This window comes from Aulostomus chinensis, chromosome 24, assembly GCF_037954235.1.
Source record: "Aulostomus chinensis isolate RoL2024-O1b breed Wild chromosome 24, RoL_Achi_v1.0, whole genome shotgun sequence".
Taxonomy (NCBI): domain Eukaryota; kingdom Metazoa; phylum Chordata; class Actinopteri; order Syngnathiformes; family Aulostomidae; genus Aulostomus; species Aulostomus chinensis.
Window position 1 is genome coordinate 11,581,446 of NC_141343.1, and position 16,055 is coordinate 11,597,500.

Sequence of the window (16,055 nt, forward strand, 5' to 3'; positions counted from 1 at the left end):
CATGTTTTGGTCTGGTCCCTGACAACAGACGCTAGTTTGACACCTGCGAAGTGGGGACATGACATCACTTTTTCTCGTAATGCCTGTTTATATGGCGACGGGGACGGTTGCATTTTCAAAGATTTCCCTCGGGAGCACGATTTCAAAAGTTCAAGAATTGGAATTTGGTTTTTATAAAATAATCAATGAATTACCAAAAGTTTTTAAAAGTGTCTGTCACAAAAAAAAAATCCTTTGCACCGTTTTTAAAGACAAACTGCAATTCGCACATTTTTTTTTACATGAGTGAGTGTCTTACTGATTTTATTTATTTATTCTTAGAAGAAGAAGAAGAAGAAGTCAGCTATCCAACTTCCACATGAACGTCTTTCCCCGGATGTTGGCGAAAGCGCTGTAACGTTCAGTGCCGCTGTTCGGACGCATCCCGCGATTTGGAGGCGCGCCACATAGACCTGACGTACTTAAAGATTTTAAACACGATTCTTTTCCGATTCATGACACTTTTTTTTTTCTTCTTTTTTTCTAATGCCTTCTGCAGAGAAGTGAGACTGGCGTTGGTCACGGTTTGGAAATGAAAGGAAGAAAGCAGGACAGAACAACACGGCCGATGCCGTTTTGTGGATTGTTTGTTTTGAAGATGTTCGTTAAGGCGGCCGCCTAAGCTGTAAAGTGCCCTGGACGTCAAGAAGTAGTTTAACAATATGGGTCATGAGAGTGACAGCCAGTCCAAAGACATCAAGAGGGGACGAGGCTGATTGATACTCTAAATTGACCGTAGGTGTGACTGTGAGTGTGAATGGTTGTCTGTCTCTATGTGTTGGCCCTGTGATGGACTGGTGACCTGTCCAGGGTGAACCCCGCCTCTTGCCTGAAGGCTGCTGGGATAGGCTCCACCCCCCGCGACCCTGAACAGGATAAGCGGAAGAGAATGAATGGATGGATGGATGGAGAATGATGGCTTTATGACATGACAACACTGATACTCATATCCATTGACAGCATTATCATTTGAGTGGTTACCCAACTGAGCATTAAGATAGGAAAGCATCAAGAGCGAGGCTCTTAAAGATGGAGGTTGAAAGCTTACGTTGGATCCCTCACTCGGCTGCAACTGCTTGTTTCTTTCTCTGGTATTCTTTCTAAAAGCACTCGGGAAGACGGTACTTCCATTAGGTTAGGGTGAAACGACCAGTAACGGTAGAAAACATAACCCGCCGCAGCATTTCACCTGAGCCGATGAATAATTCTAGTTCTTAATGCTTCCTGGCTCCAGGCGTACAGCGGTTCTCTACAAGGTGGCCCGGTTCAGTCCAAAGTCAAAACTGCTCATCAACATGTTAGCATGCAGACAACTGTCAACTGGAACCAAACATCACCTAGCAGCTGAATTTCAGTCGTTACTTGAAGTATTTGTTTGTCAGGTCAAACATTTGTCTCAACGTGTCGTTACAAGTTATTATCATCTCTCCTGAAGTCCTGATCCATATTCCAAAGCAGTTCGTTGAACAGTTCTATCATGAGATGTTTAACCCCTGGGTCCGCCTCTGTCACGTTCCAGCTGCTGCACTGTTTACATCTGTCCTCCGCACACTTGCGTTCCCCGCTCTGGCAGCACTTCTGATGCGTTGCGTTCCTTGGTTACATCGCGTCCTTTTGGGTTACTTTTTTTCTTCATGTAGAGTTTCATGTTTGTGCAATCCAAGTGACCTTTGACCATCAAAATCCAATCGGTTAATCCTAAAGTCTGAGGGTATATTTGCGCCGAATTTGCAGGAATTCCCTCAAAGCACTGCTGAGGCGGATGGACAGCGTAAACATAATGCCTGCAGCTACAGAGAGGGTATGGATTAAAAATAAAATCTCCGATTTTTTTTTTCCCACAAAAAAATTGGATTTACCTTTTTTTCCTATGGGTAAATGGTTCCACCATAGGAAGCTGTTTTTTGTTTTGTTTTAGTGGGAGTTTGTCGGTCGTAGCGGTCTTGTTCCCCTCGCAAAGAGTGGCATTTCTCCCACTCGGCTGGATGCCTCTGTTTTACAGGCTGAAATAAGTTGCTTGTGCTGCCGCCTTTAGTTGCAGTGGGCTTCAGACAAACTTCGCAGCATGCAGTCACTTGTTCAACATCTGTCGCCGCAAACCAAAACCAGTTCCAAACCACAATCCTACTCCTTTCTTAGAAACACAAAGCTATGGAAGCTCCTAGGGGACAAAAGGAACGCCATAGCGAGAAGAGTAAAAACTCAATTTTTATTTTAAATCGTCCGCAACACGAAACTCGAATTAAGACAACAGAGAAAATAGGGGAGTGAAGGAGGAAGAGGATGGTGAACGGTGCTGCAAATTCATGTTTTTGATTTTAAACTGATTCTAACTTTCAATGTCTCATTCCCTCTGTAAAGCACGAGGAATTGCCCTGTGTATGAATGGTGCCATACAAATAAATTTGCCTTTGCGTAATTCTGATCTAACATACTAGGCTTTAAAAACTAATCAAAGTACACACTTCAAGCCCTTTTAAACAATCTTAACACACACACACACACACACACAAACGGTCGCGATACGCACTTGTGTTTGCTTCATGATTCGTCCTCCCATGCGAGTTAAACAATGCCTACTCTGAATGCAACATCAGACTGAACAGGGGCCGAAGCTCGTCTCCAACTTCTTCTGAGTTGTGGCCGGTTTGAGTTTAACCCAGGTCAGGTGCGATTGCATCTTGACACTTTTTTTTTTTTTTTTTTTTTTAAGATTTCTACGGAAGGAACAATGAATTTCACTTTTCTTGGGTAACACCAAATATTACCTGCTAGTCCGTGTTAACTTTATAACTTTATTCTTTCTACCAAATCAACCAAATATATTGTTTGGGAAATTATAGCTAATTCCTTATACTGCATGTAGAAAATAAAGGTTCTTGCAATATTAGCTTCATTATGAGGTCAAATGTCAGGCACTTGATTGGAGTGTTTCCTCGAGGAACAGTTGTTGTCAGAGCTTTGCAACCTGAGAATAGATGGATGGTCCGTGAAGGTGGAGGGAGGGAGGGAAGAGTTCTGCGAGACTGGGGGAGGACGGGCGAGCGACATGCATGACTGGATTTCTGAGAAGCAGCACGGAGTCGTAGAACTGCAGGGGTGACTGAGCACGGTGACGTGACCCCCCCCCCAAAAAAAAACATTAACAAGAGGTATGTTTTCCCTCCTGATACTCGACGACAAGCTGTAGCAGAGAATCAGCACTGAACCTGGCATCCAAATGAGTGACGAGACAGAAGGAATCAGATTATTAATTAACTCCCTTTCCCTCCAGGGGCCTGCGTTAAATATTTGTACTGCTACAGATTTTCTTTGCTTTCTCCTCTGACACAAACTGAAAACTCTACATCTCATAAATGCTGGGTCAGCAAGTGTGCGTGGCACTTGGTTTTTTTTTTTTGGTCACACCTTTTATTGTTCACAACCAACAGGTCCAAATAGGCTTAAGGGCGATGGGTGTGATAATAACCCACATGGAACTACTTCTTGCCAGTTCCCCGTATAATCAGACAGCATCTATGAATGAGTTCATTCTGTGTTATTCACAATATCGTTCAAGGTCTAACAGCACTGTCTGGGATATGAATACAACATCAGTTAGGCAACTAAGAATGAGAACTTCCCCAAGCGTCGCTACGTCCCAGCACCGCGTGGAACCTTCCAATTAGGCTGAGTAAAGAAGTTTAGCAAAGAAGCCAAGCTTTGCCACTACGATTTACAAACCTGCATAGCCAAACCCTGCGAATGTTGATGAATGATTCGAATTTTCATTAACCGTTAAGTATTGGTGCTACGCAGCGAAACTAGTATACGCACTGATCACACAGCTCCATTCAGCTCACACCATCATTTCTTGTAAAGTGGCCAGCATTTGATTAAAAGCTGCGTCTCCAATAATGGGCAGGTGTATCTCATCTGTACAAAAGAAATGCAGGCAGGTCCACAATTCAGGCCAGGGGGAAAAAAAGCAAAAAAAAAAGCATAGGAGCAAACAGTAGTGGTTCGCAGTGAACATCTGGTGCCTCTTACTGATGTGGCCTCTAGATGGCAGTACCTACATTTTAAGTACCATGAGACGCAGTGTAACATGGCACCACCAAGTAAATATATCCGAGCAATGTGGGACCGGCCCTTTCAGCGGAGTTTTCATGATGCAGAGAACCAGCGCATGGCTGGGAACGCCGATAAACAATACGTTGCTGTAAGTTGAAACTTAAAACCCCCCTCCGACTGGCCTGCTTTTGGACTGAGCAGTTGGTAATTTAGTCCACTGACTGAAACTATCGAGCTGTGCAACTGAAATGTGAAACGTTTGCTGAGCAAACATTCTGCAGTAAAAGTAAGGAAATTAAAAAGGATTTTTTTGGTTTTTTTTGACATTAAGAAATAAAGGCCTGTCCCCAGGCTAAAAGCTAGAATCAAAAATGCTGCCAAGGCAACGGGTGGATAGGCTGCTGGCCTGCTAATGAGCATTGATGATTTCAAACTGCAGACATGGGAAGCAGGAGCACTCTCAAGATGTTGTCAGGTGGTTCCGGTAAGGATTTAAATCTTTACAGATAGTGTCACACTCGGCAGGTCATATTGACATTTAGAGGAGATGCAGTGGAAAAGTTGTCAGGACCGTAAATGACCTCTGACAGATCCCTCTTTGTTCAAGGAGGACAGGTATCCCAGTTGGTTGTGATGACCCCAATTTTTACACAAATGTTTGACAGAGCGTGGAGACATTAAAAAAAAAAAAAAGAAGTTAGGATGTTTTTAATTACTGCTTTGGTTGCTGAGGAAATTCATTTGGGTGTCTTCATCGTTCAAGGAGTCAAGAGAATAAGACCCGTCTCTTCTCTGTGCTGCATGTGGGGGCTAAGACCCAAGCCAATTAGCTTAGCACAATGAATGGTGGGGGGGGGGAATGGAAGTGTTAGCATAGATCAGTCAAAAGTCGTCAGATGAACTCTTCTCCAAAGTGGTCGTTGCCTGTGTGACCTGAATTGTGTAAAAGTCGACAAAAAATATCAATACTCTGACACTGACAATGTCTGCATTTGCAACACTCTTGATACTAAGAGTTCTTCTACACCTCAACCAGTTGACTCTCAACCCCCCGCCCCCCATCAGTAATTAGACCGTTTTACTGACAGAAACACAATCGTGTTCGTAGAAAATACACGTTTTACTTGAGGCCCGAAGGTGATCTGACACATCCAGCAGACGTACGAGTCGTGTTTCTTTAATGGCATCACAGCAGGAGAAAACCTACTGACGTGCTTGAAAATGACAAAATAGAGAGGCGGTGCTCTCAGAGTGCTGCACATGCTTGTGTTGTGCTAAGCTGAGGTGCTATGTAGGTCGAGGTCACCACCTGAGACGATGGTACCGCGTTCATCTTCCTCAAAAACAGCCATCACCTTGCTCTTCACAGTCACCAAGCAGGTGAAACAGTTGAATCCGGCTATTATGTGAAATGTGAGCCATCCTCTTCCCCTGCTGCCGCTCTGTCATGCACTACCTGCCGATGCCCTCTGCTTTTGCCAAACATGGAGACAGACATCAGGACAGCAAGCTCGCCCGCTCAGCCTGGGTTTCCACAAAGCAAACGCTAACTCACCATGAACGCTGCAGTTCCGCACAGACGGCCAGTCCTCCAGAGGGGGTTCTGTTCCGAAACCCTAGCCGAACGTCATTGCTCCTCTTGAGGACTCACCCCTGGCAACAGGACACCCAGGAGGACAGAGGGACAGTCAAGCTGCTGACGGAGGGGCACACCCCACATTGTAAAAGATGCAGCAGCATGATACCCCTCTAGTCTCTCTTTGAGCCGTGACGCTACCCTGAGCTGCTCTGCATCAGGTCTATGGCTGCTGCTGCTGAGAGTGTGTGTGTGTGTGTGTCTGTGTGTCAGCAAATTTGCACCGTCGTGTGTTATTAGTAACGATCACAGCTCACCGCTCTGGGCTCTGCTGTGTCCTGGCAGCCCTTCTAATCAACCCCAGAGCAACCAATCACATCTCAGCCTCTAGCTCTATTCATCCAGTCAGGATTGAGCAAGGTGCTGAAGATAAGGTGAAGGTCTTTATGCCAAAAACAAACGTCACGCATCCAACACTGAAAGTTAAATATCCAAAAATGTAGTAAGTCCCAAAACTATGTATTTTATGATGTTAATACAGAATGAACCGTGATAGAGATTCCCATCCTGACCAGAACTGACAAACAAATATTTATGAATTAGATATTGTGGTACTGAACATAAAAATAAGACAAAATAAATAAAAGCTACCAAATATACTAAAGATACAGATTAGGACATACAGAACAATTTGAGTGATCGTCAACATTTGATTTTCAAATCGAGACAGGGTTTCAACGACTGCGCAACGACTTCTTATTAAAACTCATGTTGAAGATGCTATCCGACAAGTTCAAAAAATACAAAACAGGGAGGTAACTCCTCATCTCACAGTGTGAATAAAATCAAACTACTTTTTTAAAACGTTTTTTTTTTTTTTTTTAAACCTGTTTTGAGACGTGTCTGGACAAGAAGTAGCTCAGCAGTGTACAGAACCCTTTTCAACAGGCGGCAGCCGTTGTGATCAGACAATGGAGCAAGGCCCCCAGCTCTTTAGCACACTCCCAGAATGCAAAACCAGGAAAATGAGAAAATGAAGCTTGGTTCACCGTGTTGCTGTCAAAGAGGAGAAACTGCTGGTTGGAACAGCTGTACAATGCAAATAAAGCATTCCCTGCAAACAAACACGCAAGTTGACCGACCCCGCCTTTAATCAGCGGCTACAGTGGCAAGACAAAAGCTTGAAAGCTGAGCCTTGTTAACCGATTCCCTCAGCTCCAATATCAGGTTACAGCCTCAGATGAGACTCAGGAAACTTGAGTCTAATTTCCGACTAATACAAATAAAGATATTCCACACTGATGCCACCTCCGTATAAAAGCACATATGAAAGGTTTGATGCGGGAGCTGCACACAGAGGAGGGTGTCAGACTCGTGGTAAATGAATGACAGGCCCCTACAGGTTCTAATTACATGCTGCCACCGTGTCCTTCTTCAAAATGATTTTCTGAATGTAATATAATCGCCCCTTTGCATCACTGCTGACAAAATACCACGCGTCATTTAACATCATGTGGCCATTTTATATTTCGTTTACTTTCGTGGTGCATTAAAAGTGAGAAAACAGTAAAAGTCTGGGATGGATTCAGAGGGGCTTATGACCATGTCCACGTCCAACGACGACCCTACCTCGAGAAGGGAATGTATGACTGTCTGCTTCTTTGGTGTTATTAGTAATTTAGGGCGTTTCCACTGCCTCACTTCGGCTCAGTACAGGTGCGTTTCCACCAGCACTGGGTACCACGTCGGCGTGGGTGGACTCACCAGCCGAGAATTCTCCAGCATAACTAGTGTTCAACATAACAAAAAAAATGGATGACACGGAGGCAGCGTTCTGCCTGTTGCTTTGTCAGGGATTTTTTTTGCTTCAACTAAAAGTGAGGGACGACAGACAGGTAAGGCTTCAAGCAGCGAAACAGAACAGCCAAGAGAAGTACTGCCAGTTGGCTAAGATGATACGAAGTAGACGACGTAAGCGGGTAAGTTACCCAATCAGCACCCCGCTATGTGTTTACGTCACATTTTACTCCCCGCTCGGCTCGCTTGGAACCCCAGCGTGTTTTCCTTTGTTGATAATAGGTCGAAAAGTGTTGGCAGCGCTTTAATCTTGCTACGATCACAGGTTACAGGTCAGGCAGCACATAAAATTAGAATGGTGGTCTGACTTGGGGGCAGCACGGTGGTGCAATGGTTCGCACTGTCACCTCACGGCATGAGCATGAGGTCTTTCTGTGTGGAGTCTGGACTGTGAGAGGAAGCTGGAGTACCAGAGAGAACCCACACAGGAACAGGGAGAACATGCAAAGACATCAAGAGGGGACGAGGCTGATTGATACTCTAAATTGACCGTAGGTGTGACTGTGAGAGTGAATGGTTGTCTGTCTCTATGTGTTGGCCCTGTGATGGACTGGCAACCTGTCCAGGGTGAACCCCGCCTCTCGCCGAAGGCCGCTGGGATAGGCTCCACCCCCCGTGACCCTTAACAGGATAGGAGGTAGGATCTTTCCAAAGCAAAATGGATTCCATTTTCTAAGTGGAGTGACCCAGGAGTATCTCTCTGGGTGCCACGAGACCATCCTCTCTAAAAGGTTAGAAGACAGCAGCATTCCACCATAAAAGTGATGCGCCACTCAGCCTTTAAAAAACTGAACAAATTTAAAAAAAAGATTGATGCGATAAGCAGTGATAGAGAAATGCATTTGCCACTCCATCTTTAGCGTTGTTCAACATGTAACATAAAGGTGCATCAAGAAAAAATGCTTATCAAACACACCTTTGTGTGCAATATAAATGGCCAATCAGAATCATTGGCAGACTCATTATAAACTGATTAAATCTAATGAAATGCATTATTGCATTTAAAGCTCACTTGACCACTGATTAACAGCTGCTCTGAGGCACAAGGTCCGGCCAGACACCTCAAATTATTTCGGAAAGACTAAGTTTAAACTTAAACCAGCTACCCTGGAATTAAAACAAATATAAATTCAAAATCTAAAAGCCATACAAGCCTTAAACATTTAAACACCTCGAGAGGCGTTTCTGTACGTGTGTGACAGTCTGTTCCATAGTTCATGCTGATGCGGTTCATATTAATACTCAGGAAATATATACAGCTGCTGACACACAGGCATCTGTCTTGAGGTCATAAAACCTACTGCAGCATCATAACCCAGTGGTGAGAAGCTATTAAAACTATAGACAGATAAAATAAATCAACACAGGTTTTTTGTTTTTTTTTTCCCCACCGGTGGCTCGACAGCTGCTGCTCAAGGGGATGGTCTATATTGCTGGCGCCATGACCAGGTCATAAGGGTACTGGCTGACTCAATCTGCCCAGCGATCCAGAACAGCAAGACCCAGGAAGTCCCTAAACTGTCTGTCACCTTCATCAGAGCTGACCAGACGGCTAAACATCAGCCAAGCTCCTATGGAGGGCTTCTTGCCACTGCTCGGGACTGGCAGCTCCAAGCTGACCTAGGAAGACAGCCCAAGCTCCCTGATCACATTCGTGCCACTTCACTCCACCCAGATGTGGTGTTAACATCCAAGTCAACAAAGCAAGTGGTTCTTCTGGAGTTGACTGTCCCTTGATAGGACTGGATTAAAGAGGCCAATGAGCGCAAGAGGGCAAAATATGCTGAACGCACTGCACTGCTGTGAGCCAGTCGAAGTTGGGTGTCTGGGTTTTGCTGGTCACTCAGTACATCGCACTCTGAAGCTCCTTGAAGTGAAAGGACTGCAATCTAGGGGAGCCATCACAAACATCCTGGAGGCCACTGATCCATGGAGTAGTGCGCTACTTGGACACAAGTTGTTAACTGATCACCCCTCAATGGGTGGCCCTGATGGTTAAAGACACGGAACACCCTACGACCCCAGGTCCATCACTGATGACGTGCCCAAGTAGCACTTGCAGGTGTATACCATTTGTAACCCAGATCACAAATGCGCTATTTGCACATCACCTGTACGGTGATGTTGCAGCGAAGTCATTATCTCGTTGTCTCTCTCGAGATTTGCACAAGCCAATCAGAGAAGCCTTAAAAGCTGTATATGGGAGCAGCAGCGACAGGTTGAGTGAGACAGACAGAGCAAGCGTGTGGGCAGCGGCCGTGTTGGTGAGTGCTGTGTTGTTGTGCTAAATGCTAAGCTGCTACTCCCTGCTCTGATAAGTATTCCTTTTTCACCTCAGCACTTGCTACACTATTACTAACATTTGTAAGTTTGCTGCTGCACCTAAAGGATAAACTTTCTACACAGCATCACCAGTTGGTAGAGATAATGCTCTTGCCCACTGCAATTCACCACAAAAATAGAACAACAACAAGCTAGTTAAAAAGCTCCAGCCAAAACAAAACACACAGACGCTGAGCTGTCATGAGGCTGGAGACCAGTGGTAGAAATGTTAGCAACAATATTCACTAGTTCAGCAAACATTTTTCTCAGCAACACGACGTAGAGATTCATGTGCTCAAAGTGTGGACAGAAACAGTGCTCTGCAAGTTTCCTGGCCAGTGAGATGGATGACAGTGGATCGAGGAACTGTAAAACACATTCAGTCGGTAATGACCATATTAGCGACGGTGCCCAGTTCTTTGTTTTCAGTACCCTGGAGAGCAGCTGGTGAGCAAGAGGACAATTCAAGTCACAATAGAGAATATACATAGATAAATGAAAGCCTGTCCTCTATGCCTGTAAATTTTGCAACTTTCCACCGGCTCACTACAGCTTGCGTCAGGTCGGTTTGGCCCCGTTTCCACCGGCCCCAACACGGTACTCACTCAGCTGGGGTTCCAAGCGAGCAGAGTGGGGAATAAAATGTGACGTAAACACATAGCAGGGCGCTGATTGGGTAACTCACCTGCTTACGTCGTCTACTTGGTATTATCTTGGCCTCGGTGGAATACTGGTCGATCGCTTGGTGGAGTCTTTTATTCTTTTCTCGGCTGTTCTGTTTCACCGCTTGAAGCCTTGCCCGTCTGTCGTCCCTCACTTTTAGTTGAAGCAAAAACCACAGACCGAGCAACAGGCAGAACGCTGCCTCCGTGTCCTCCATTGTTGTTGTTGTGTCACACACAAATGACGCCGGGGAACTCTCGGCCGGTGACTCCACCCACGCCGAAGTGGTAGCCAGTGCTAGCGGAAACGCACTTGTACCGAGCCGTACCGACCCAACCCAAGCCAAAGTGAGCCAGTGGAAACGCGCCTTTAGTTACAAATTCAACCAGTCACGCTTTCGGTGAAATGAAAACAGGTGGCTAAGTAAATGTTATTTGATTAATCTACCTTCTGTATTCTCTTGGGGTCCTTGACGGGGACTTCACGTGGTGGGACCTTCCCAAACAGCTTCCACCCCGGATCCCTCTGCTGTACTGGCCGACTGTCCTTCATCCTCCTGGCAAACAGGCTCCTGAGGGTGTAATTTGGTTCAACACAGCTGTTATTGCTGTTGAAGGCACATGGAACCAACATTGTGTGTAGATCCTTGATATCCGTGCACGACCGAGATAAGCTCAAGGAATCTGAGGATTTAAGAACAGAGCTTCACCGGCCGCTCACAGAGAGCGAGAATACACAAACATGATATGAGTTGGTTGGTTGGACAAATAATACCAACACACAGATCCCAACAAACAGTCGTGTCAGAGTGATCTCGCATTCGATAATAACTATACCAAAACAAAAAAAAATCAACTCAATCCAATCAATTCTTCAGCTGTAACAGTATATGAGAGGCATTGCTGTATTTTTCCACGACCGTCAAATTAGAACTTATAGTTAAAAATTCAAAAAGGCATGAATAAAAGTGCTCTCCCTGCACTGAATGACCTGCTGGTGTCGCACAATACGCACACCTGCTCCTTCCAGCCAAGTTTAGTGTAGCGTGTAGCCAGTAGCAGCAGTCCATTCATTATGACCACAGACCTGTTAGCGGAGGGCTTTCATTAAAATCCTGAATAGAGCCCAACTGAGAAAGACACAAATAAAGACCTGGTAGCAAGGCCTTAATCTACACATAGCATAAATGGTCGACACATCAAAGAGCCCATATCCCGGTGAATCTCTTTTCATCTGCCCCTGTAATTTTAGAGCTACTCCATCCATTGTCAATAATTGTGATGTTTAAAAAGGTAATAAGACTTGGGGCTAAACCAATTGCACCAGTCACACAGCCTGACCTGACTGGGTTGGAGACGTCCTCAGACGTCCCAGGAACAACTGTGTATGTGTCGAGGGACAATCAGCCAAAAAGAGTTGCTTGTTATACATCCATGAATTCACTAAAATCTGGCATAGCTTGTAAATTACGTTCTTCTGCACTTTAGCTCAGCAGTTTCCATTATGCTGCTGGCAGTGTAGCTTTCATCAAGCCATCGTTAGCAGGATGCAGGGGACAGTCATGCTGTGTGTGACAAACAGATACAGACCCAGAAGAGTCCTGGGTCCTAAAGTAATACCCACTCGTGGTAGTTTTTTGGTTTTGTTGTGCAGATCTCATCGAGCAATCTGTCGATTGACAAGTAAACATTTGATCCAAAGTTGAAATGTACAAATATCTGTCACGATTACACGTAAGAAGAGATGGTCTGAGTTCCACACCCTATGCCTATGTTGGGACCCGGATGATCTCAGAACCCATTTGCTTTGTCTGATGACTTAGACTCTTGGAGCAAGGGTCAGTATTCCAGTTTAGCCAGCAGCAATCTGGTCCAAGACGTCCATGTGCCGTCCATATCTCATTGTTTACAGTCCGTACACCAACTTGGGGTGTTGAACTGAGAGACAAACGAATATGAGCCGACCGTTTCAAAAGTAGCCCGTTTGAAACAACTACAACGGCTTTCTTAAGTTCTAAGACGACAACCATTTTTCCATTTAGGAAATCAGAAGCTCTGAAACTCTGTATTTACAGAACCTGTCAGAATTGAAATTAGGACAGGAAAGCAAGAAGTATCGGTTTTCCATTTGGGTAGCTTTGACCAGTCACCTTTGAACAGGCTTCATTTGTGTCCATTTTCAAAAAAGGTCCATGCAAGAGACTGCAGAGGAAATGGAACGCATTGGCCAAAATGCCAAGTAAGACAAATGGCTGTAGTCTTCAAAGCTGTTGTAGAAGTTTTGAACTCTGAATTGAGTGTAAACTGGGAACCTTTAAAACATTCTGCTTGGACTCATCATCTAACTCCGTACTGTATAAATGTCTTAAGTTGCTATACAGACTGTCGGCAGGCCGAAAGAGGAAGTCACACCGGATTTCTGCTGGCTACACAAAAATAAATAAATGAAAAATACTAGCTTTTGTTACTAGAAGCGAAGTTGTCAGATTTAGCCGACGGGTTCCGGGACTGACGTGAGTGAGAAAGAACGTATGAAGTTGAGAGGTGACAGCGTCCTTTGACCACCAAAATCCAAACCACCAAAAGACTTGAGGAGCAATGCATTGCAATCGTGTGTAGAGCTGTGACAAGAACATCTACAGGAATCAGGGTCCCATCTCCTACCAGAGAAACTAAGGAAGGAAACAGATGTCAGGAAAGTAAAGAGGATTGGAATGAGACTGTAAAGTGTTGACGATAAAACAGGAGGTACAATACAAAAAACAAACAAAACAAATTTAAGGTCACCTGACATATTTTTTAAAGGGCTTTTAGATAGGCTTTACACACGCGCAGAGCCAGCCGTTCTTGTTTTACCTCATCAGGTGACCCCGGTTCCAAAACGTCTATGTATTTTATTACCTTATTCAACTGTTCAATGCCCAGTGTTTTGTGTTTTCATCATTATACTTCTACGCACCATCGGGGAGTAGATAAAGGCTTCTAATTCTTATCTTCATGTGACTGAGTAAACTGCAGCCAGTGTCTGGCCCTTCACTTGGCAATTCTTTTCACACTGCTACTTCCGAGGTCAAGAAATTACTCGAAAACTTAGCCCAAAAGCATCATCTGTTCATTTATTAATTCACTGGCAACATAACACACACTTGGATTGCGGATCTGAGAAACTCTTGTGTTAACTTGTGTGTAGGAAAGTCAACTGGATGTCAGCAGTGACGTAGAGGTGAACTCCAGTAACCCCGTAAGTGACAAAAAAACCTCTGCTGCAAGGAGCTAGGTTCAGAGGCTGAGACTCGGCGCCACCCTGAAAACACAAAACCCGACTTCACATCCCGGCTTACTTCATGCATCAGAAGCTCAACAGAGGAGTGCTTTCATCTCTCCAGCTTTCATGTGCACTTTAAAACGAGGGTCAACGACTGAGGAGGAAGCCCGTTTTCATTCATGTGGGTGTGTGGCTCTGCTTGTCTGCTCAAGTGGAATGCTTAGAACGTCCAACGAGACTGCATGAGGTACTTGTATGCGCTTTGGACTGCATTGGTTTGTGATCTAAGTCCAGTAGGAATTCTAGGATTTCACAACACTTGTGTTGAGTCTTGATGGGGGCAAACAAGGCAACGGGATGTCCTTGTAGTTCACACGCTTGAACTAGCAACGATGCCAGTAATGGCAAAATGGAACAAGCTCGCACAAGTAGGGAAAGAGCAGAGTACACTGAGTCCTGGGTGAGCTGCTCCAGGCTGCAGACACTGATCAGAAGACACAGAGAGTCAAAAAACACACTACACCAGAGAAAAGAGTGTTTCACCACCAACAGACAGTCAGCTACATTTTTAAACTGCTCAACACAAAGATGGCGCGGCCATACGTGAAAACACAGGTCAGCAGCGGTGGGCCAGTGGATGTATAAACAATGGAAAAGTTCATCCTACCTGTCAATGTAGAGAAGAGAGGAGGCTGCCATTCTGCCGTGCTACGCCACACAACAACCAATCAAAGCTGTCCTTCGCTAGAAACCTGGAGCTATCAGAGGATCCGGAGGCAAACAAAGCAGAAGGAAAGTCCTCACAACTTGCCTTCGGTCAACATTTGGACGCGTAAATTCACACAGCTGCTACGTTCACACAGAGACTGAAGTACCAAGCTGCTCCTCAGCGCTCCCTCCTTCTCGGTGAGAAGGTCGGCTCCACCAGTGGGAGGGGAGGAATCTGGAGCCTGAAGGGAAATGTCTCCAACAGCAAATGATAGGCAATCGTGTGAGTGAAACGAAAGAGACATCTTCAACGAAACGGATTAATCGATGATTAAAATAATTGTTTAAAAGCTGGTCAGCTTTCACGACCAAAACATGACCAGATTAAAACCGTAATATGGGTAAAAACATGATATAAAGTTGGCAAAATGATGATCCTCCTAAAAAAAAAAATTTGATCGCAGATCACAGCCGACTTTCAAAAATATTCATCTGTTGCATTGTTTCTGATTAATATAGGCACATAAAGCTAATAAAGCTAAAACAGTTTGACCGTTTTTGAATGAATGAATCTATCCTCTAATTAAAATTATTTTGAGAAATATTGAAATACGGATTTCAATTTTTAAAAGGCTATGATCATCTTTCCATAGCTCACATTTTTAATTTGCGGGGATTTTTTGTTCGTATCAAACAACGACGTCATCTTTAGTCTGTTGACGCGTGGGTAGGACGTCTCTGCGACGCAATAATGTTTCACTGAAATAGTATTGTTTTTTTGCCTTTAATAGTGCGGCAAACTGAAGTCAGTCACGTTTCCATTTCGGTGAAATTCCTACCGTTCATCTTTTCATTTAACATCACTTGTTTTGCCTTTTTGGTTTCAGGCTTTAATGGAAAATGTTAACTCGGGCGCGCACACACACACACACACACACACGTGTCAAAGAATGTTCCACAAGTCACCAGGGAGGGGAATGTGGCGACCGAGTGAGAGGGAGTTGATGAGTGTTTTAAAAGGCAGCATGTACTCAGGTGTGACACACCACTGACTGTTTTAAAACCAATTTCCAGGTTGTTACCGACTCAATGCCATTTCTGATCGATACTAACAAGTTGACCGAAGCCACCAGAATATCATTAGAATTCTTGCTACGATTTATTTCTTCAATGTCGCATAAATGAGATCGACCCGAACGGACCTGGGCCAGCGGGGAGAGGGCTTCGAGGAGCTCGGGTAGATTTTTCCCGGAGGGTGCAGATGTCTCTGTAAACATGTAGCCGTGGCAATAACACGTTCACATGCGCGTGACTTAAGACTGAACCGGTGGAGGAGGGGTGACCGTTACGTGAAAAGAATTTGAACCGAGGGCTCAGCATCTTCCATCGCTGACACCGAGGACACGTGCGAATGATGCTTCCAGAACTCTTCCGCGCTCAGACAGAGATCAAGGTAGTCATCAGCTGCATGTGGATTTACGGTAATTAGGTTACTACAGTGCATTGCAACAGGTTCATGACCTGGTTCCTGAGGAACTTGGCGACTTAAGTGCAGATCAACCCGCTCACCACC

At 44.8% G+C, this 16,055-nt stretch overlaps 1 protein-coding gene across 3 annotated transcripts in view; it reads right to left on the reverse strand.

Annotated features, from left to right (window-relative positions):
- The window catches only part of tbc1d14 (TBC1 domain family, member 14), a 34,320-nt gene that overhangs the window by 11,799 nt on the left and 6,466 nt on the right, over nucleotides 1-16,055 (reverse strand). For 2 of the 3 annotated variants that reach the window (XM_086197746.1, XM_086197745.1), the window contains exon 3: nucleotides 10,958-11,081. In XM_086197746.1, coding sequence (XP_086053872.1) covers nucleotides 10,958-11,081 — 124 coding nt within the window. Of the gene's footprint in view, nucleotides 1-10,957; nucleotides 11,082-14,441; nucleotides 14,659-16,055 lie in introns of those variants that run through there. The other variant, XM_086197747.1, reaches the window with a different exon arrangement.